This window comes from Camelus dromedarius, chromosome Y (genome assembly GCF_036321535.1).
Source record: "Camelus dromedarius isolate mCamDro1 chromosome Y, mCamDro1.pat, whole genome shotgun sequence".
NCBI lineage: Eukaryota > Metazoa > Chordata > Mammalia > Artiodactyla > Camelidae > Camelus > Camelus dromedarius.
Window position 1 is genome coordinate 14379938 of NC_087473.1, and position 19289 is coordinate 14399226.

General features: G+C 69.1%; 2 protein-coding genes across 2 annotated transcripts; both read left to right on the plus strand.

Moving 5' to 3' along the window:
• On the plus strand, positions 1-5657 carry LOC135320386 (testis-specific Y-encoded-like protein 1). The gene is made up of 9 exons (XM_064483469.1): positions 1-148; positions 344-590; positions 927-1076; positions 1803-2751; positions 3969-4046; positions 4235-4346; positions 4467-4612; positions 4718-4784; positions 5444-5657. The coding sequence occupies exons 1-9, from the start codon at positions 1-3 to the stop codon at positions 5485-5487; spliced, it is 1941 nt and encodes a 646-aa protein (XP_064339539.1). The 3' UTR covers positions 5488-5657.
• Positions 5658-10911: 5254 nt separating this feature from the next.
• On the plus strand, positions 10912-14736 carry LOC135320449 (testis-specific Y-encoded protein 1-like). The gene is made up of 6 exons (XM_064483578.1): positions 10912-11832; positions 13048-13125; positions 13314-13425; positions 13546-13691; positions 13797-13863; positions 14523-14736. Exons 1-6 carry the CDS (start codon positions 11215-11217, stop codon positions 14564-14566), a joined length of 1065 nt encoding a protein of 354 aa, XP_064339648.1. The 5' UTR covers positions 10912-11214; the 3' UTR covers positions 14567-14736.
• The last annotated feature ends 4553 nt before the right edge of the window (positions 14737-19289 follow it).

Genomic DNA, 19289 nt, shown 5'->3' on the forward strand with positions numbered 1-19289 from the left:
ATGGCGTCGTGCCTGTGTGCTTCCCGCCGTCAGGCAGTCGAAGGCAGACGGGAGAGAAGCCAACCCAGGCGGGCGGAAGGCAGCGGTATCAGAAGCGAGAATAAGGACTCTCACGACGGGCTGCGGGAGCGGGGCGAGAGGGGCGCAGGTAAAAATCCTTTCCCCTGGAAACACAGACGGCGGGCAGCGTGTAGTCGTATAGGTCTGCACGCGTGCAGGCGTGCCTCCGCTCGTGCGTGCGCGTCTGGTGAGGAGGCCTGAGAGTGGGGCTCGAAGGCAGGCGTGCGTGCACGGACCCTGAAAACGTGACAGGCTTTCGAAACGGACGTCAACTCTGGGCCAGCTGGAATCACCGGGCTGCCAGAAGAGGCAGTGGGGAAGTCCCGTGCTTTCTGGAGAGACAGGGAAGGTGCGAAGGACGCAGGAAATAGGATAGGGCAGATTGCTTGCCGCGTGCGGAAGACCAGGGCCCCCCGCCCCCGCCCTCAGAGCGACAACCGCCTTGGAACCTCGAGCTCCTTGTCGGCCGCTCACGCGTCCTGTCCTCCCTCGGAGCAGGCCGGCAGGAAACACCTTGCCTTGCTTGTTTGGTAAGGTTCGGGAGGCCGACCAGCAGCGCTGCCTTAGCGACTGGCACACACTGGCTTTGTCGGCGAGAAAGGCTGCAGTGAAGGCGAAGGCTGGGACGGGTGCTCACCTGGAGGCTGGGCGAGAGCGGAACCACCTCCAAGGGCGTTCACACTGCGGGCAGAAGTCACTTCCTTCCGTCTGCGGCGCTGAAGGCGTGCCGTGCGGTGGCCGCCGACGCGGGTGGCGTCCTGAACACCTTACTGTCTGGGCTGCCAAACACCACCGTTCGGGGGGAGGTGGGGGGTCCAGCGTGCCGGCAAACCGCGTCGTCCCTCTCCCTGTCTCTGTCTGCACAGGCTGGCCAGGGCTTCGTCTTGCGCGGTGTCGGGCGATCCCGGCGGCGACGGATGCCGGTCACCTTTGCTGGCTGGGAGAAAGGCACGGCCTGGCCGCTCTAGCACAGGAAGGGCGTCGTGCAATGGTGTGGACGCGCCCACGTCCAGACTGTGGGGTTCCGCTGGCCCGGGCGGAGAGGTCTTCTGTTTCCGGGCAGCGTGGCTTTCCGCAAGACTTTATGTGTCTGTGGGAGCTAACAGAGATCCCGGGAACGGGAGGGGAGGGGGCGAGGGAGGGAGGGAGGGAGCGGAAGGGGAGACACTCACACGCACACGCACACACACGCGCACACGCAGAGACACACAGACAGAGACACGGAGAGTCACAGCAAGGGGGAGACAGGGAGAGAGAGCGAGACAAAGAGAGAGCACTCTGCTGCATGGCTTTTCTCGTCCTGAGCCCAGCAGTTCACCGCTGACAGACACTGGCTGGAAGCAGAGTACCCAGGCTGTCTTTCCCTCTGGAGCTCAGCAGAGTTCCCAGGGGGTGAAGTGGCTGCGTGAAACCGGAGCGACAGGTGGTCGGGGCTGGGGAGGGTGGAGGGCACGTGGTGGGAGGTGACAGAACCCGAAGAGGTGTCATCGGGCCGCCGGGCAGTGCCAGAGAGATGCAAGGCCGGAGGCCTCCCTGGAGGCAGCGCGCGGCCCAGCTGCCCCCTGGAGGCTGGGCAGGGAGCTGGGCTGAACGCTGGGGCTGCGGAGGCCAGGCGGCGGGCCGGGTTCCCGGCCGGGGGGGCGGGGCCTTGCAGGGTGACGCCCACTGGCCGCTCCCCGACTGGTCGGGAGGTGGGGCGAGAGGCCTGGGCCCGACTTGACTCGGGCCTCCTTCCCGCCAAGCTCCAAATTCCCACGGGCCTGCGGGAGGCGGGGCGGGGGCGGTGGGCGGGCACGAGGCCATGCGCATGCGCCCCAGCTGCCCGGGGGCCGCGCAGCAGGCCGCCGGGGCCGAGTGACAGCGACCCCGACCCCTGGAAGACCCAAGCGCCGGCGCCAGCGCCGACGCGCGGGGACCTCGGCCGCTCGGCCGGCTCCTCCGGCCACGTGCTGCGCCTCCGCCTCCCGCTCCTTGCTCCTGGGCCTTGGCAGCTGCGGCTCGCAGCTCAGGGCCAGGGCCACACGGCCAGTGAGGCGGGGGCCCGGGGAAGGCGGGCCTCCCCAGGAATCCTGGGTGGCCTTAGCTGTGGGAGGGGGTCTTCAGGAGGCAGGGGCCCGCGGGCGTCCCGCTGCCATGGCAGGGCTGCGGACAGAGCAGGCACTAGCGGGTGGCAGGTGCGAGGAGGCCTGCAGCCTCAGGGTGGAGGCCGTGCGGCAGGGAGCGTCGGCGGCGGCTGAGGCGGCGGCGGCGGCCGCGGCGGCGGCAGCTGCATCGTCGGAGGCGGAGGTTGTGGGCATGGGGGAGGCCTTGGTGCTGCTGGCGGACGACATCATGGAGGCTGTGGTGGAGGTGGTGGCGGAGGAGCAGGAGGAGCAGGAGTCGCAGGAAGAGGAGGAGGAGGAGGAGGAGGAGGAGGAGGAGGTGGAGGAGGTGGTGGAGGAGGTGGTGCAGGCCAAGGAGCGGGAAGAGAAGCCCCGGAAGCAGGGGCGCGCAGAGCCAGGGCGCGGACCCCCGACCTCCCTGAGCCCGCTGGAGGCCCTGGGGGCCCTTCAGTTAGAGCTGAGCGCTGTGAACGCCCAAGCCAACAGGGCCTACTTGCGGCTCAAGCGCAGGGTCTGTCGGAGGCGGGAGCCTCGTTTGGATCGAAGAAGAGCCATCATCCAGGACATCCCCGGCTTCTGGGCCAAAGCTGTATCCTTGCTGCTGCTCCTTGGGGTTGGCTGCTGCCGGAGGGCAGGAGGGGGAACAGGGCGAGAAGGAGGTTGGGCCAGGGGGAGGGGGAGGAGGAGGGCAGGCGGCAACGGGCTGGGCCCGGGGTCGGGGTCGGGGTCGGGGTCGGGGTCTGGGGGCGGCAAAGGGCAGGGTGGGGAGGGGAAGCAGGAGGAGAAGGAAGAGGAGGACCGGGAGCGGCGGAACCAGGGGCAGGAGGAAGGGAGGAAGGCGGGCGCCAAGGCCAAGGGAAGAGGGCTGAGAGTGGAGGCATGGAGGCCTGCAAGGGCACAGCATGAGGGCGCTGAGGGCCAAAGGCCAAACGTGCAGGCGTGGGAGCGCCAACTTTGGGTGGATCCTTCTGGCCTGGGGCCTGCAGGGGAAGCCTTCCTGGGGTCAAGGAGCGCATGGCAACAGTGAACAGCGCGTGCAGAGCCCCCAGCACCCTCCCCACAGAGCAGAGAGTGGAAGCGTGCAGTCTCCCGGGGAAATCCCAGGAGACCGGTGGGCGTGCCAGGACCCATCCCAGTCAGCCAGAGGCTGTGGACTTGTTGCCGCCACGTCCCTGCCGAAGCAGCAGGTCGTCCGCGGCCAGGTGTGAGCTGCAAGAGGCCCCCGTCCCGGGCAAGACTACGGGACCCCAGACACGCCCTCGGGTGGGCTCCCAGCCTGGCCTCCACCGGCCCTTCTCGTGCAGGCAGAAGCACGTGCCCTCCCCGTTGCACCCTGTGAGTCCCCCGGAGCTGCAGCCCTAGCCACGCAGACAGACTCCTCTCACCCCGGAGGGCGGCTTGAAGGCCCGGGGCTTCCTGTCAGCACCCGTGGCCCGCCCCCTACTCAGAGGACGCGTGGGTCCACGGGGGCAGAGCACATCCCGACTCCGCGAGCGGTGACGAGCCTGCAGCCAGCACACACAGGCCAGCCACAGGTCGGGGACGGTCGGGGAACAGGCCCTCCCCGAGGGGGTGTCGACGGCCCAAGATGCACGGGAAGGCCGGAACCCCGCCGCCACGCGCCTGTGAGACGGCAGGGCAGGGCCCGAGGAGGTCGGCGGGGCGGGGCGAGGGGGGGGTGGGCAGCAGTGCGCGCCCGGGGTCCTGGCAGATCGCCCGTCCGGTCTCTTCCTCTGGCCCCAGCCTGGCTGTGTTGGCTGTGGCTCTTCCAGCCGTAGCACGTGAAGGCTCCTTGACCTACTGAAGATTGTGAGTCACCCCCAGCTGTCGGCCTTGATCAGTGACCAAGACGAAGACGTGCTGAGCTACATGATCACCTTGGAGGTCAGGCCGGGCAGACGGAGGCCACGGTGGTGGGGTGGGGGGATGCGGGGAGGAGGGGGCCGGGTGTCCCCGAGGGCCGGGTGCGAGCAGCGGGAGAGCGGAAGGGGAAGTGGTTCATCCCTGCCGGGCAGGCCAGCTCAGGTGGCCGGGAAGAGCCGTCACTCTTCTCCTGCTGTTGGGCGTGGCAGGCGCAGGAACTGGGCCGCCCCGAGTACCGCTGCAGGTTGATGTTCTTCTTCCGGAGCAACCCCTACTTCTGCAACCAAGTGATCCTTAAGGAGTATCACCTTAGCTTCGCAGGTAGGCGGGCTGTCCCGGGATGGGGGAAGGCGGCGGGGCGGGGCGGTGTGTGCCCGGGAGGCCTTGGATGCTGGGCCAGCGGGATCCCTCCCCTCAGCGTATGCCCCGCTCTTCCTCTAGGCTACAGGGCGTATAGTTCCACTCCAGTGCAGTGGTTCTGGGATTACGAACGGGGAGCCCCCAGCCGCAGGCAGGACGCCGTCAGCCTTAACTTCCTCAACTGGTTGTCAGGCCACGACTGCCCCGGGTCTGACAGGATTGCTGAGGTGGGGGTCCCCCGGGGCCTGGTCGGAAATGGCGACGTCGGCGGTGGCCAGCAGCTCGGGGAAGGGGCGTGGGCCCTGTCCCGACCTGCCCGTTCCCTCCGCCAGATCATCGTCGAGGACCTGTGGCCCAACCCCCTGCGCTACTACCCGAGGGAGCAAGGCGCCGGGAGAGGTAACTGGGAGGGGGGCACGTCCCTGAGGAGCCCCGGGGCAGGGGGTGTTGGCGAAGGGTGTTTCCAGGACCCTTTCCCAATCGGGGTGAGGCAGGCTGAGACAAGCCTGGGAGCGGGGCGACCCCAGGCCGCCCAGGGAGCGGGCGCGAGGGTGAGCCAGGGGCCCGGAGGACCCAGGCGCACGCGCAGAGCACCGAAGCTTTCGGCTTTCGCGGAACGTCCCAGGGGTGTCCGCGAAAGGAGCGGGCCTCCTCAGGCACCCTCGTGTGCGTCGGCACACCCTGGCTTCGGCCCTCCCTGGGGCCTGGTCCGACTGCCTCCGCGCTTGGGATCAGCTGGGCCCCTGCGTCCGCCCCCGGCCGCCTGGCCAAGGCCTCCAGACGCTGAGGAGGTGGGCTCCCTGAATGTCCAGGCGCATCCCTCAGCGACCCGGCTCCACCCGGACGGTCCTGGAAAGGGCCGCAGGCTGTCTGGAGGCCACTGGGGAGGCGCCCGGGGAGAAAGGGCGGGGCGTGCCGCCTGTTGCGCGCCATCTCTCCGGTTGTCTGTTGGACACAGGCTGCTTCAGCTGCGCCTTGGGTTGTTCCCGTGCGTGTCCGTGTCGGTCTGTGCCCGCGTGCCCGCGAGCAGGCTTCCTCATGCGTCGGTGGTCCTGCAGAGCCAGCGGTGAAGGCGACGGAGCAGGAGAGTTCGGCCGAGTAGAACGAGAGCCCGGAGGCGTGTGCAGACGCGCGTGAGACCGGCGGCCGGGGTCTGGGGCGCCGGAGAGGAGCGAGGAAAGCATCGCCAGTGGAGGTTGCAGAGGGTGGGCAGCACGTACCCGGAATGAGGCCGAGAGAGACGTCAACAGGCTAACGAGTGCTCCTGTCTTGCTCGCGTGCTGTGTGATTGTCCGGGGGTCGCCGAGTGGTGATGTTCCGGCCCAGTCCGGTGGGGCTTTTGAAGCGGCTGCCCGTGTGTGGCAGAGAGGCGGGCCTGTGGGAGTGGAGGACGTGGGAAGGGCAGGCCTCGGCTGCTGCTCCGGGGAGGCCAGGTTGCCTCCGAACAGGGCAGGGTCCGGGAGCAGGAGGCAACGAAAGAGACAAGCTGGCGTGCTGGGGACCTGTTGCGCAGGCCGGGGAAGGAGACGGGGACCGGTGCTGGCGGGCAGGGGCCTCGGGGCCCGCTGTGGCTTGGGTTCAGCGTTCACCCTGCTCGCGGAGCCTCACGCAGCCCCCTCCGTCTGGGGTGTGCGCCACACGTCGGCCCCACGCCAGACGGGCGACTTCTTAAGCCCAGGGCCCCCGTCCGCCCCCAGGCGCCCCAGGAGGCAGGCTGTGAGTGTGGAATCCTTCCGGGCACGACCCCGCTCAGCCCTGGCTGGGTGGGGCTGTGCAGGACTCCAAGCAAGTGTGAGGGAAGGCGTGTGTGAGCTGTGGCTGTGGCCCCGTGCCGGCGCGTGAGGCTGTGCGGGTGAGGGAGCAGGGGAGCAGGCGGGCAAGAGTGCCGGGCTGTTTGCGGGCAGGGGCTGGGCGAGAGCGGACAAGTCCGGCGCCTCCGGGGGCTGGGGCAGCAGCGAGAGATTGCTGGCTTTCAGGCTCCGGGGTCTTGGGGAGGGGAGGAACTGGCAGACAGGAGCCCCTTCCCCCTGCTGGAAAGGCCTCCCGGGGCGTGAGCGCCTTCCTTTCCCTGGGGTCTCCTCGTGGGGCGCAACAGTCCGAGGGGCGAAGGTCAGGGGGCGGGGCCGCAGGGCCCGCGCCGCCCCAGACCGGCAGTGAGCCGCCTCCCCTCTCTCCCACGCCGGCGGTGAGCCGCGGCGGGGTATGCCGCTCTTCAGGCTGTGTGACACGTAGGCCGAAAGCTTCTACCCGAGTCTGCGCTGGCTAGCTAAGGGGCCCGAACGTTCAGAGTAATTCACGCTTCTCCTCGGGACACAGTCCCTGCGGCTCTGTCCTGGTCAGGGAACTGCCACCCACACGTCCCTCCAACACACAGCCCAGAGCTGCCTGGGCTCCAGGCCACCGGAAGGGGACAGTCCTGGGGCAGACAGATGTCGGGCAAGGGGCCTCTGGGAGGGATGGCGGCAGGCGGTGGCGGGCTGTTGGGGGGAGCGGGGGGCGAGTGGGCAGGGCTGGGGTGGGGGGCGGGACGGGGCGGGACGGGATGGGGAGGGCAGTCGGTGGCCAGCACCCGGCGGGGCCCTTCCCGAGGGGACAGCCGCTTTCCGGAGACACCTGAGGTCCCCGCACAAAGCTAGGCACCGTCTCCGCGGCAGCCCGGCCCGGGAGAGAGCGGCGCGTGCCCCCTCTCTCCCTCCCGGTCCCCTGCAGTCTGGCCGCGTGGTGAGCACCTCTGTCCCCGACGACACCCCACAGCTCCCCTGCTTTGCCGCACTTTGGGGGTGTGCTTGACCGACTGCCCCAGCAGAACGTTTCACGGTCGTGGAGGGTTGCGGTGGGAGGTTCATGGATCCCAGCCCTCCCTGGCCTCCCAGCGGCACCGGCCACCCGCTGCCAGCTGCGGCCTGTCGGGTTTGGGGACCCGAAGGCCGGAGAGCCTCCGTGTACAGTCGTAGGGTGGCAGAGGTCGCCTCTTGTCCCGCTCGGGCTGCTGCTGTCCCCGCCCCTCCCCCAGGTCAGTGCCTAGGTTCCCCTGCTCGGGAGGCACGAGGGCAGCTGCGTTGCAGGGACCCTGCGGCTGGGGCCCAGCGGGTGGGCTGAGGCGGCCGCGGTGGGCGCCCCGCAGGGCCGCGGCCCCTCAGGCCTCTAGGCCTGGCCAGGGCTCTTGGGAAGGACCTGCCAAAGGGGAAAGACTCGAGGAACGACTGGGCGGTGTTCTCACAAGGCTCGCTCCACCTTTGCCGCCCCAAGCGCCCGTAGGCGCCACGGCTGGGGTCGGGTCCGGCCTGCCCTGCAGTGGAGGCGGGGAACGTGTCGAGCCTGCGACGGGTAGGGGAGGAAGGCTTACAGGCGGCCGGCCCCCGTAGGCTCGGGTGCCGTGGCCGGGCCTCGCGGTCCCACCCGGAGGACGCGACGCGGCTTAAGTGGGGTTCTGCCTGGGGCTCGGACAAAGCTCAGACGGACGTGGGACCCGGCCAAGCCTGCTGGGGCGTTTCACCCGGGCAGCCCCAGGCGCGACGACTTGTCCGGCGCGGGTCTCCCTCATCGATGGAAGTGCGCACGGGCAGGCTCCGACTGTCGCAGGACGGGTGGCGCGTACGGACGTCGGCCAGGGGCTTGCCGGTGTCCTCCGTGGAAGGGCAGTTTCTGGGTGGGCCTTGCCCGTCTTGCTCCCCCCCTTGCCGCGGGTGCGTCTGTGTCTGTTCGTCTGACTCTGGCCGGGAGCCCCCCTGTCAGATGCCCCGGCTCCCTGCCCTCCCTCACGCCTCACATGCACGCACGTCCGTGTGCGGCTGGCGCCTTGCACGTGTCTGGCCTGTGATGCTGCGGCGCGTCCTCCGCTCTTGTCACAGGCGACCCGCGGGAGGTTCTGGGCCAGGGGGCGCCGACGGGTCACCGCCCGTCTTAAGTCGGCCCCTTGGACGTGGCCTGGCCCACCCGTGACCTGGAGCGTGTGGCCTGAGGGACGTGTAGGCCACGAGGGAGACCTGAGCCGTGGGCGTGGCCCGCGAAGAAGGATCCAGAGAGGCCGAACGGTAGCCCTGTCATTTAGGAAGCCCCTGAGGCCCCTGAGTGGTAGCCAGGGCTCCGGGCACACGAAACGGCATGCTGCCTTCTGCCCGAGGGAGGCGTGAACTGTGGTCCCCGGGGCCTGCAAGGTTCCCCAGGTGGCTCTGCGCGTGAGCGGGCGCGCGGGCGCGCCTACCCGGGTGTGTCGCGGCAGGCTCTGCGGCAGACGGCAGGACGGGAAGGGTGGCCACCTGACCTTTCCCTCGTCGGCTTCACTGGCTTCTTCCTTCAGACAGGCGGTGATCCCCACGTTCTTAAGGACCTCGTGTGGGACGCGTCGGCAAGAAAGCTTACACCTGGCCTTCTCGTGCTACAGCAGGACGGCTCTTGCAAAGGGCCCTGGCTGCCAGGGGCCTCCGAAGGCCGTGTGAGAGGCAACAGGAAGGCAGTTCAGGGCAGACACGTGCTCGTGCAGAGCCGTGGAGGGCACGAGCATCTCGCTGGGAAGCTCGCTGGGGGCACTGGGGCGCCCGGGCCATCGGCAGGAAGGGACGGGTGAGCTCCAAGACGGCTAGGCCCCAGTCAGCTCGAGATTCCTCTCCGCTTTGTCGGAGAGGACCAAGGGAAATGGCGTCGTGCCTGTGTGCTTCCCGCCGTCAGGCAGTCGAAGGCAGACGGGAGAGAAGCCAACCCAGGCGGGCGGAAGGCAGCGGTATCAGAAGCGAGAACAAGGACTCTCACGACGGGCTGCGGGAGCGGGGCGAGAGGGGCGCAGGTAAAAATCCTTTCCCCTGGAAACACAGACGGCGGGCAGCGTGTAGTCGTATAGGTCTGCACGCGTGCAGGCGTGCCTCCGCTCGTGCGTGCGCGTCTGGTGAGGAGGCCTGAGAGTGGGGCTCGAAGGCAGGCGTGCGTGCACGGACCCTGAAAACGTGACAGGCTTTCGAAACGGACGTCAACTCTGGGCCAGCTGGAATCACCGGGCTGCCAGAAGAGGCAGTGGGGAAGTCCCGTGCTTTCTGGAGAGACAGGGAAGGTGCGAAGGACGCAGGAAATAGGATAGGGCAGATTGCTTGCCGCGTGCGGAAGACCAGGGCCCCCCGCCCCCGCCCTCAGAGCGACAACCGCCTTGGAACCTCGAGCTCCTTGTCGGCCGCTCACGCGTCCTGTCCTCCCTCGGAGCAGGCCGGCAGGAAACACCTTGCCTTGCTTGTTTGGTAAGGTTCGGGAGGCCGACCAGCAGCGCTGCCTTAGCGACTGGCACACACTGGCTTTGTCGGCGAGAAAGGCTGCAGTGAAGGCGAAGGCTGGGACGGGTGCTCACCTGGAGGCTGGGCGAGAGCGGAACCACCTCCAAGGGCGTTCACACTGCGGGCAGAAGTCACTTCCTTCCGTCTGCGGCGCTGAAGGCGTGCCGTGCGGTGGCCGCCGACGCGGGTGGCGTCCTGAACACCTTACTGTCTGGGCTGCCAAACACCACCGTTCGGGGGGAGGTGGGGGGTCCAGCGTGCCGGCAAACCGCGTCGTCCCTCTCCCTGTCTCTGTCTGCACAGGCTGGCCAGGGCTTCGTCTTGCGCGGTGTCGGGCGATCCCGGCGGCGACGGATGCCGGTCACCTTTGCTGGCTGGGAGAAAGGCACGGCCTGGCCGCTCTAGCACAGGAAGGGCGTCGTGCAATGGTGTGGACGCGCCCACGTCCAGACTGTGGGGTTCCGCTGGCCCGGGCGGAGAGGTCTTCTGTTTCCGGGCAGCGTGGCTTTCCGCAAGACTTTATGTGTCTGTGGGAGCTAACAGAGATCCCGGGAACGGGAGGGGAGGGGGCGAGGGAGGGAGGGAGGGAGCGGAAGGGGAGACACTCACACGCACACGCACACACACGCGCACACGCAGAGACACACAGACAGAGACACGGAGAGTCACAGCAAGGGGGAGACAGGGAGAGAGAGCGAGACAAAGAGAGAGCACTCTGCTGCATGGCTTTTCTCGTCCTGAGCCCAGCAGTTCACCGCTGACAGACACTGGCTGGAAGCAGAGTACCCAGGCTGTCTTTCCCTCTGGAGCTCAGCAGAGTTCCCAGGGGGTGAAGTGGCTGCGTGAAACCGGAGCGACAGGTGGTCGGGGCTGGGGAGGGTGGAGGGCACGTGGTGGGAGGTGACAGAACCCGAAGAGGTGTCAGCGGGCCGCCGGGCAGTGCCAGAGAGATGCAAGGCCGGAGGCCTCCCTGGAGGCAGCGCGCGGCCCAGCTGCCCCCTGGAGGCTGGGCAGGGAGCTGGGCTGAACGCTGGGGCTGCGGAGGCCAGGCGGCGGGCCGGGTTCCCGGCCGGGGGGGCGGGGCCTTGCAGGGTGACGCCCACTGGCCGCTCCCCGACTGGTCGGGAGGTGGGGCGAGAGGCCTGGGCCCGACTTGACTCGGGCCTCCTTCCCGCCAAGCTCCAAATTCCCACGGGCCTGCGGGAGGCGGGGCGGGGGGCGGTGGGCGGGCACGAGGCCATGCGCATGCGCCCCAGCTGCCCGGGGGCCGCGCAGCAGGCCGCCGGGGCCGAGTGACAGCGACCCCGACCCCTGGAAGACCCAAGCGCCGGCGCCAGCGCCGACGCGCGGGGACCTCGGCCGCTCGGCCGGCTCCTCCGGCCACGTGCTGCGCCTCCGCCTCCCGCTCCTTGCTCCTGGGCCTTGGCAGCTGCGGCTCGCAGCTCAGGGCCAGGGCCACACGGCCAGTGAGGCGGGGGCCCGGGGAAGGCGGGCCTCCCCAGGAATCCTGGGTGGCCTTAGCTGTGGGAGGGGGTCTTCAGGAGGCAGGGGCCCGCGGGCGTCCCGCTGCCATGGCAGGGCTGCGGACAGAGCAGGCACTAGCGGGTGGCAGGTGCGAGGAGGCCAGCAGCCTCAGGGTGGAGGCCGTGCGGCAGGGAGCGTCGGCGGCGGCTGAGGCGGCGGCGGCGGCGGCGGCGGCGGCAGTGGCAGCTGCATCGTCGGAGGCGGAGGTTGTGGGCATGGGGGAGGCCTTGGTGCTGCTGGCGGACGACATCATGGAGGCTGTGGTGGAGGTGGTGGCGGAGGAGCAGGAGGAGCAGGAGGAGGAGGAGGAGGAGGAGGAGGAGGAGGAGGAGGAGGAGGAGGAGGAGGAGGAGGAGGAGGAGGAGGAGGAGGAGGAGGAGGAGGTGGAGGAGGTGGTGGAGGAGGTGGTGGAGGAGGTGGTGCAGGCCAAGGAGCGGGAAGAGAAGCCCCGGAAGCAGGGGCGCGCAGAGCCAGGGCGCGGACCCCCGACCTCCCTGAGCCCGCTGGAGGCCCTGGGGGCCCTTCAGTTAGAGCTGAGCGCTGTGAACGCCCAAGCCAACAGGGCCTACTTGCGGCTCAAGCGCAGGGTCCGTCGGAGGCGGGAGCCTCGTTTGGATCGAAGAAGAGCCATCATCCAGGACATCCCCGGCTTCTGGGCCAAAGCTGTATCCTTGCTGCTGCTCCTTGGGGTTGGCTGCTGCCGGAGGGCAGGAGGGGGAACAGGGCGAGAAGGAGGTTGGGCCAGGGGGAGGGGGAGGAGGAGGGCAGGCGGCAACGGGCTGGGCCCGGGGTCGGGGTCGGGGTCGGGGTCGGGGTCTGGGGGCGGCAAAGGGCAGGGTGGGGAGGGGAAGCAGGAGGAGAAGGAAGAGGAGGACCGGGAGCGGCGGAACCAGGGGCAGGAGGAAGGGAGGAAGGCGGGCGCCAAGGCCAAGGGAAGAGGGCTGAGAGTGGAGGCATGGAGGCCTGCAAGGGCACAGCATGAGGGCGCTGAGGGCCAAAGGCCAAACGTGCAGGCGTGGGAGCGCCAACTTTGGGTGGATCCTTCTGGCCTGGGGCCTGCAGGGGAAGCCTTCCTGGGGTCAAGGAGCGCATGGCAACAGTGAACAGCGCGTGCAGAGCCCCCAGCACCCTCCCCACAGAGCAGAGAGTGGAAGCGTGCAGTCTCCCGGGGAAATCCCAGGAGACCGGTGGGCGTGCCAGGACCCATCCCAGTCAGCCAGAGGCTGTGGACTTGTTGCCGCCACGTCCCTGCCGAAGCAGCAGGTCGTCCGCGGCCAGGTGTGAGCTGCAAGAGGCCCCCGTCCCGGGCAAGACTACGGGACCCCAGACGCCCTCGGGTGGGCTCCCAGCCTGGCCTCCACCGGCCCTTCTCGTGCAGGCAGAAGCACGTGCCCTCCCCGTTGCACCCTGTGAGTCCCCCGGAGCTGCAGCCCTAGCCACGCAGACAGACTCCTCTCACCCCGGAGGGCGGCTTGAAGGCCCGGGGCTTCCTGTCAGCACCCGTGGCCCGCCCCCTACTCAGAGGACGCGTGGGTCCACGGGGGCAGGGCACATCCCGACTCCGCGAGCGGTGACGAGCCTGCAGCCAGCACACACAGGCCAGCCACAGGTCGGGGACGGTCGGGGAACAGGCCCTCCCCGAGGGGGTGTCGACGGCCCAAGATGCACGGGAAGGCCGGAACCCCGCCGCCACGCGCCTGTGAGACGGCAGGGCAGGGCCCGAGGAGGTCGGCGGGGCGGGGCGAGGGGGGGGTGGGCAGCAGTGCGCGCCCGGAGTCCTGGCAGATCGCCCGTCCGGTCTCTTCCTCTGGCCCCAGCCTGGCTGTGTTGGCTGTGGCTCTTCCAGCCGTAGCACGTGAAGGCTCCTTGACCTACTGAAGATTGTGAGTCACCCCCAGCTGTCGGCCTTGATCAGTGACCAAGACGAAGACGTGCTGAGCTACATGATCACCTTGGAGGTCAGGCCGGGCAGACGGAGGCCACGGTGGTGGGGTGGGGGGATGCGGGGAGGAGGGGGCCGGGTGTCCCCGAGGGCCGGGTGCGAGCAGCGGGAGAGCGGAAGGGGAAGTGGTTCATCCCTGCCGGGCAGGCCAGCTCAGGTGGCCGGGAAGAGCCGTCACTCTTCTCCTGCTGTTGGGCGTGGCAGGCGCAGGAACTGGGCCGCCCCGAGTACCGCTGCAGGTTGATGTTCTTCTTCCGGAGCAACCCCTACTTCTGCAACCAAGTGATCCTTAAGGAGTATCACCTTAGCTTCGCAGGTAGGCGGGCTGTCCCGGGATGGGGGAAGGCGGCGGGGCGGGGCGGTGTGTGCCCGGGAGGCCTTGGATGCTGGGCCAGCGGGATCCCTCCCCTCAGCGTATGCCCCGCTCTTCCTCTAGGCTACAGGGCGTATAGTTCCACTCCAGTGCAGTGGTTCTGGGATTACGAACGGGGAGCCCCCAGCCGCAGGCAGGACGCCGTCAGCCTTAACTTCCTCAACTGGTTGTCAGGCCACGACTGCCCCGGGTCTGACAGGATTGCTGAGGTGGGGGTCCCCCGGGGCCTGGTCGGAAATGGCGACGTCGGCGGTGGCCAGCAGCTCGGGGAAGGGGCGTGGGCCCTGTCCCGACCTGCCCGTTCCCTCCGCCAGATCATCGTCGAGGACCTGTGGCCCAACCCCCTGCGCTACTACCCGAGGGAGCAAGGCGCCGGGAGAGGTAACTGGGAGGGGGGCACGTCCCTGAGGAGCCCCGGGGCAGGGGGTGTTGGCGAAGGGTGTTTCCAGGACCCTTTCCCAATCGGGGTGAGGCAGGCTGAGACAAGCCTGGGAGCGGGGCGACCCCAGGCCGCCCAGGGAGCGGGCGCGAGGGTGAGCCAGGGGCCCGGAGGACCCAGGCGCACGCGCAGAGCACCGAAGCTTTCGGCTTTCGCGGAACGTCCCAGGGGTGTCCGCGAAAGGAGCGGGCCTCCTCAGGCACCCTCGTGTGCGTCGGCACACCCTGGCTTCGGCCCTCCCTGGGGCCTGGTCCGACTGCCTCCGCGCTTGGGATCAGCTGGGCCCCTGCGTCCGCCCCCGGCCGCCTGGCCAAGGCCTCCAGACGCTGAGGAGGTGGGCTCCCTGAATGTCCAGGCGCATCCCTCAGCGACCCGGCTCCACCCGGACGGTCCTGGAAAGGGCCGCAGGCTGTCTGGAGGCCACTGGGGAGGCGCCCGGGGAGAAAGGGCGGGGCGTGCCGCCTGTTGCGCGCCATCTCTCCGGTTGTCTGTTGGACACAGGCCGCTTCAGCTGCGCCTTGGGTTGTTCCCGTGCGTGTCCGTGTCGGTCTGTGCCCGCGTGCCCACGAGCAGGCTTCCTCATGCGTCGGTGGTCCTGCAGAGCCAGCGGTGAAGGCGACGGAGCAGGAGAGTTCGGCCGAGTAGAACGAGAGCCCGGAGGCGTGTGCAGACGCGCGTGAGACCGGCGGCCGGGGTCTGGGGCGCCGGAGAGGAGCGAGGAAAGCATCGCCAGTGGAGGTTGCAGAGGGTGGGCAGCACGTACCCGGAATGAGGCCGAGAGAGACGTCAACAGGCTAACGAGTGCTCCTGTCTTGCTCGCGTGCTGTGTGATTGTCCGGGGGTCGCCGAGTGGTGATGTTCCGGCCCAGTCCGGTGGGGCTTTTGAAGCGGCTGCCCGTGTGTGGCAGAGAGGCGGGCCTGTGGGAGTGGAGGACGTGGGAAGGGCAGGCCTCGGCTGCTGCTCCGGGGATGCCAGGTTGCCTCCGAACAGGGCAGGGTCTGGGAGCAGGAGGCAACGAAAGAGACAAGCTGGCGTGCTGGGGACCTGTTGCGCAGGCCGGGGAAGGAGACGGGGACCGGTGCTGGCGGGCAGGGGCCTCGGGGCCCGCTGTGGCTTGGGTTCAGCGTTCACCCTGCTCGCGGAGCCTCACGCAGCCCCCTCCGTCTGGGGTGTGCGCCACACGTCGGCCCCACGCCAGACGGGCGACTTCTTAAGCCCAGGGCCCCCGTCCGCCCCCAGGCGCCCCAGGAGGCAGGCTGTGAGTGTGGAATCCTTCCGGGCACGACCCCGCTCAGCCCTGGCTGGGTGGGGCTGTGCAGGACTCCAAGCAAGTGTGAGGGAAGGCGTGTGTGAGCTGTGGCTGTGGCCCCGTGCCGGCGCGTGAGGTTGTGCGGGTGAGGGAGCAGGGGAGCAGGCGGGCAAGGGTGCCGGGCTGTTTGCGGGCAGGGGCTGGGCGAGAGCGGGAAAGCCCGGCGCCTCCGGGGGCTGGGGCAGCAGCGAGAGATTGCTGGCTTTCAGGCTCCGGGGTCTTGGGGAGGGGAGGAACTGGCAGACAGGAGCCCCTTCCCCCTGCTGGAAAGGCCTCCCGGGGCGTGAGCGCCTTCCTTTCCCTGGGGTCTCCTCGTGGGGCGCAACAGTCCGAGGGGCGAAGGTCAGGGGGCGGGGCCGCAGGGCCCGCGCCGCCCCAGACCGGCAGTGTGCCGCCTCCCCTCTCTCCCACGCCGGCGGTGCGCCGCGGCGGGCTATGCCGCTCTTCAGGCTGTGTGACACGTAGGCCGAAAGCTTCTACCCGAGTCTGCGCTGGCTAGCTAAGGGGCCCGAACATTCAGAGTAACTCACGCTTCTCCTCGGGACACAGTCCCTGCGGCTCTGTCCTGGTCAGGGAACTGCCACCCACACGTCCCTCCAACACACAGCCCCGAGCTGCCTGGGCTCCAGGCCACCGGAAGGGGACAGTCCTGGGGCACACAGATCTCGGGCAAGGGGCCTCTGGGAGGGATGGCGGCAGGCGGTGGGGGTCTGTTGGGGGGGTGGCGGGGGGCGAGTGGGCAGGGCTGGGGTGGGGTGCGGGACGGGATGGGGAGGGCAGTCGGTGGCCAGCACCCGGCGGGGCCCTTCCCGAGGGGACAGCCGCTTTCCGGAGACACCTGAGGTCCCCGCACAAAGCTAGGCACCGTCTCCGCGGCAGCCCGGCCCGGGAGAGAGCGGCGCGTGCCCCCTCTCTCCCTCCCGGTCCCCTGCAGTCTGGCCGCGTGGTGAGCACCTCTGTCCCCGACGACACCCCACAGCGCCCCTGCTTTGCCGCACTTTGGGGGTGTGCTTGACCGACTGCCCCAGCAGAACGTTTCACGGTCGTGGAGGGTTGCGGTGGGAGGTTCATGGATCCCAGCCCTCCCTGGCCTCCCAGCGGCACCGGCCACCCGCTGCCAGCTGCGGCCTGTCGGGTTTGGGGACCCGAAGGCCGGAGAGCCTCCGTGTACAGTCGTAGGGTGGCAGAGGTCGCCTCTTGTCCCGCTCGGGCTGCTGCTGTCCCCGCCCCTCCCCCAGGTCAGTGCCTAGGTTCCCCTGCTCGGGAGGCACGAGGGCAGCTGCGTTGCAGGGACCCTGCGGCTGGGGCCCAGCGGGTGGGCTGAGGCGGCCGCGGTGGGCGCCCCGCAGGGCCGCGGCCCCTCAGGCCTCTAGGCCTGGCCAGGGCTCTTGGGAAGGACCTGCCAAAGGGGAAAGACTCGAGGAACGACTGGGCGGTGTTCTCACAAGGCTCGCTCCACCTTTGCCGCCCCAAGCGCCCGTAGGCGCCACGGCTGGGGTCGGGTCCGGCCTGCCCTGCAGTGGAGGCGGGGAACGTGTCGAGCCTGCGACGGGTAGGGGAGGAAGGCTTACAGGCGGCCGGCCCCCGTAGGCTCGGGTGCCGTGGCCGGGCCTCGCGGTCCCACCCGGAGGACGCGACGCGGCTTAAGTGGGGTTCTGCCTGGGGCTCGGACAAAGCTCAGACGGACGTGGGACCCGGCCAAGCCTGCTGGGGCGTTTCACCCGGGCAGCCCCAGGCGCGACGACTTGTCCGGCGCGGGTCTCCCTCATCGATGGAAGTGCGCACGGGCAGGCTCCGACTGTCGCAGGACGGGTGGCGCGTACGGACGTCGGCCAGGGGCTTGCCGGTGTCCTCCGTGGAAGGGCAGTTTCTGGGTGGGCCTTGCCCGTCTTGCTCCCCCCCTTGCCGCGGGTGCGTCTGTGTCTGTTCGTCTGACTCTGGCCGGGAGCCCCCCTGTCAGATGCCCCGGCTCCCTGCCCTCCCTCACGCCTCACATGCACGCACGTCCGTGTGCGGCTGGCGCCTTGCACGTGTCTGGCCTGTGATGCTGCGGCGCGTCCTCCGCTCTTGTCACAGGCGACCCGCGGGAGGTTCTGGGCCAGGGGGCGCCGACGGGTCACCGCCCGTCTTAAGTCGGCCCCTTGGACGTGGCCTGGCCCACCCGTGACCTGGAGCGTGTGGCCTGAGGGACGTGTAGGCCACGAGGGAGACCTGAGCCGTGGGCGTGGCCCGCGAAGAAGGATCCAGAGAGGCCGAACGGTAGCCCTGTCATTTAGGAAGCCCCTGAGGCCCCTGAGTGGTAGCCAGGGCTCCGGGCACACGAAACGGCATGCTGCCTTCTGCCCGAGGGAGGCGTGAACTGTGGTCCCCGGGGCCTGCAAGGTTCCCCAGGTGGCTCTGCGCGTGAGCGGGCGCGCGGGCGCGCCTACCCGGGTGTGTCGCGGCAGGCTCTGCGGCAGACGGCAGGACGGGAAGGGTGGCCACCTGACCTTTCCCTCGTCGGCTTCACTGGCTTCTTCCTTCAGACAGGCGGTGATCCCCACGTTCTTAAGGACCTCGTGTGGGACGCGTCGGCAAGAAAGCTTACACCTGGCCTTCTCGTGCTACAGCAGGACGGCTCTTGCAAAGGGCCCTGGCTGCCAGGGGCCTCCGAAGGCCGTGTGAGAGGCAACAGGAAGGCAGTTCAGGGCAGACACGTGCTCGTGCAGAGCCGTGGAGGGCACGAGCATCTCGCTGGGAAGCTCGCTGGGGGCACTGGGGCGCCCGGGCCATCGGCAGGAAGGGACGGGTGAGCTCCAAGACGGCTAGGCCCCAGTCAGCTCGAGATTCCTCTCCGCTTTGTCGGAGAGGACCAAGGGAAATGGCGTCGTGCCTGTGTGCTTCCCGCCGTCAGGCAGTCGAAGGCAGACGGGAGAGAAGCCAACCCAGGCGGGCGGAAGGCAGCGGTATCAGAAGCGAGAACAAGGACTCTCACGACGGGCTGCGGGAGCGGGGCGAGAGGGGCGCAGGTAAAAATCCTTTCCCCTGGAAACACAGACGGCGGGCAGCGTGTAGTCGTATAGGTCTGCACGCGTGCAGGCGTGCCTCCGCTCGTGCGTGCGCGTCTGGTGAGGAGGCCTGAGAGTGGGGCTCGAAGGCAGGCGTGCGTGCACGGACCCTGAAAACGTGACAGGCTTTCGAAACGGACGTCAACTCTGGGCCAGCTGGAATCACCGGGCTGCCAGAAGAGGCAGTGGGGAAGTCCCGTGCTTTCTGGAGAGACAGGGAAGGTGCGAAGGACGCAGGAAATAGGATAGGGCAGATTGCTTGCCGCGTGCGGAAGACCAGGGCCCCCCGCCCCCGCCCTCAGAGCGACAACCGCCTTGGAACCTCGAGCTCCTTGTCGGCCGCTCACGCGTCCTGTCCTCCCTCGGAGCAGGCCGGCAGGAAACACCTTGCCTTGCTTGTTTGGTAAGGTTCGGGAGGCCGACCAGCAGCGCTGCCTTAGCGACTGGCACACACTGGCTTTGTCGGCGAGAAAGGCTGCAGTGAAGGCGAAGGCTGGGACGGGTGCTCACCTGGAGGCTGGGCGAGAGCGGAACCACCTCCAAGGGCGTTCACACTGCGGGCAGAAGTCACTTCCTTCCGTCTGCGGCGCTGAAGGCGTGCCGTGCGGTGGCCGCCGACGCGGGTGGCGTCCTGAACACCTTACTGTCTGGGCTGCCAAACACCACCGTTCGGGGGGAGGTGGGGGGTCCAGCGTGCCGGCAAACCGCGTCGTCCCTCTCCCTGTCTCTGTCTGCACAGGCTGGCCAGGGCTTCGTCTTGCGCGGTGTCGGGCGATCCCGGCGGCGACGGATGCCGGTCACCTTTGCTGGCTGGGAGAAAGGCACGGCCTGGCCGCTCTAGCACAGGAAGGGCGTCGTGCAATGGTGTGGACGCGCCCACGTCCAGACTGTGGGGTTCCGCTGGCCCGGGCGGAGAGGTCTTCTGTTTCCGGGCAGCGTGGCTTTCCGCAAGACTTTATGTGTCTGTGGGAGCTAACAGAGATCCCGGGAACGGGAGGGGAGGGGGCGAGG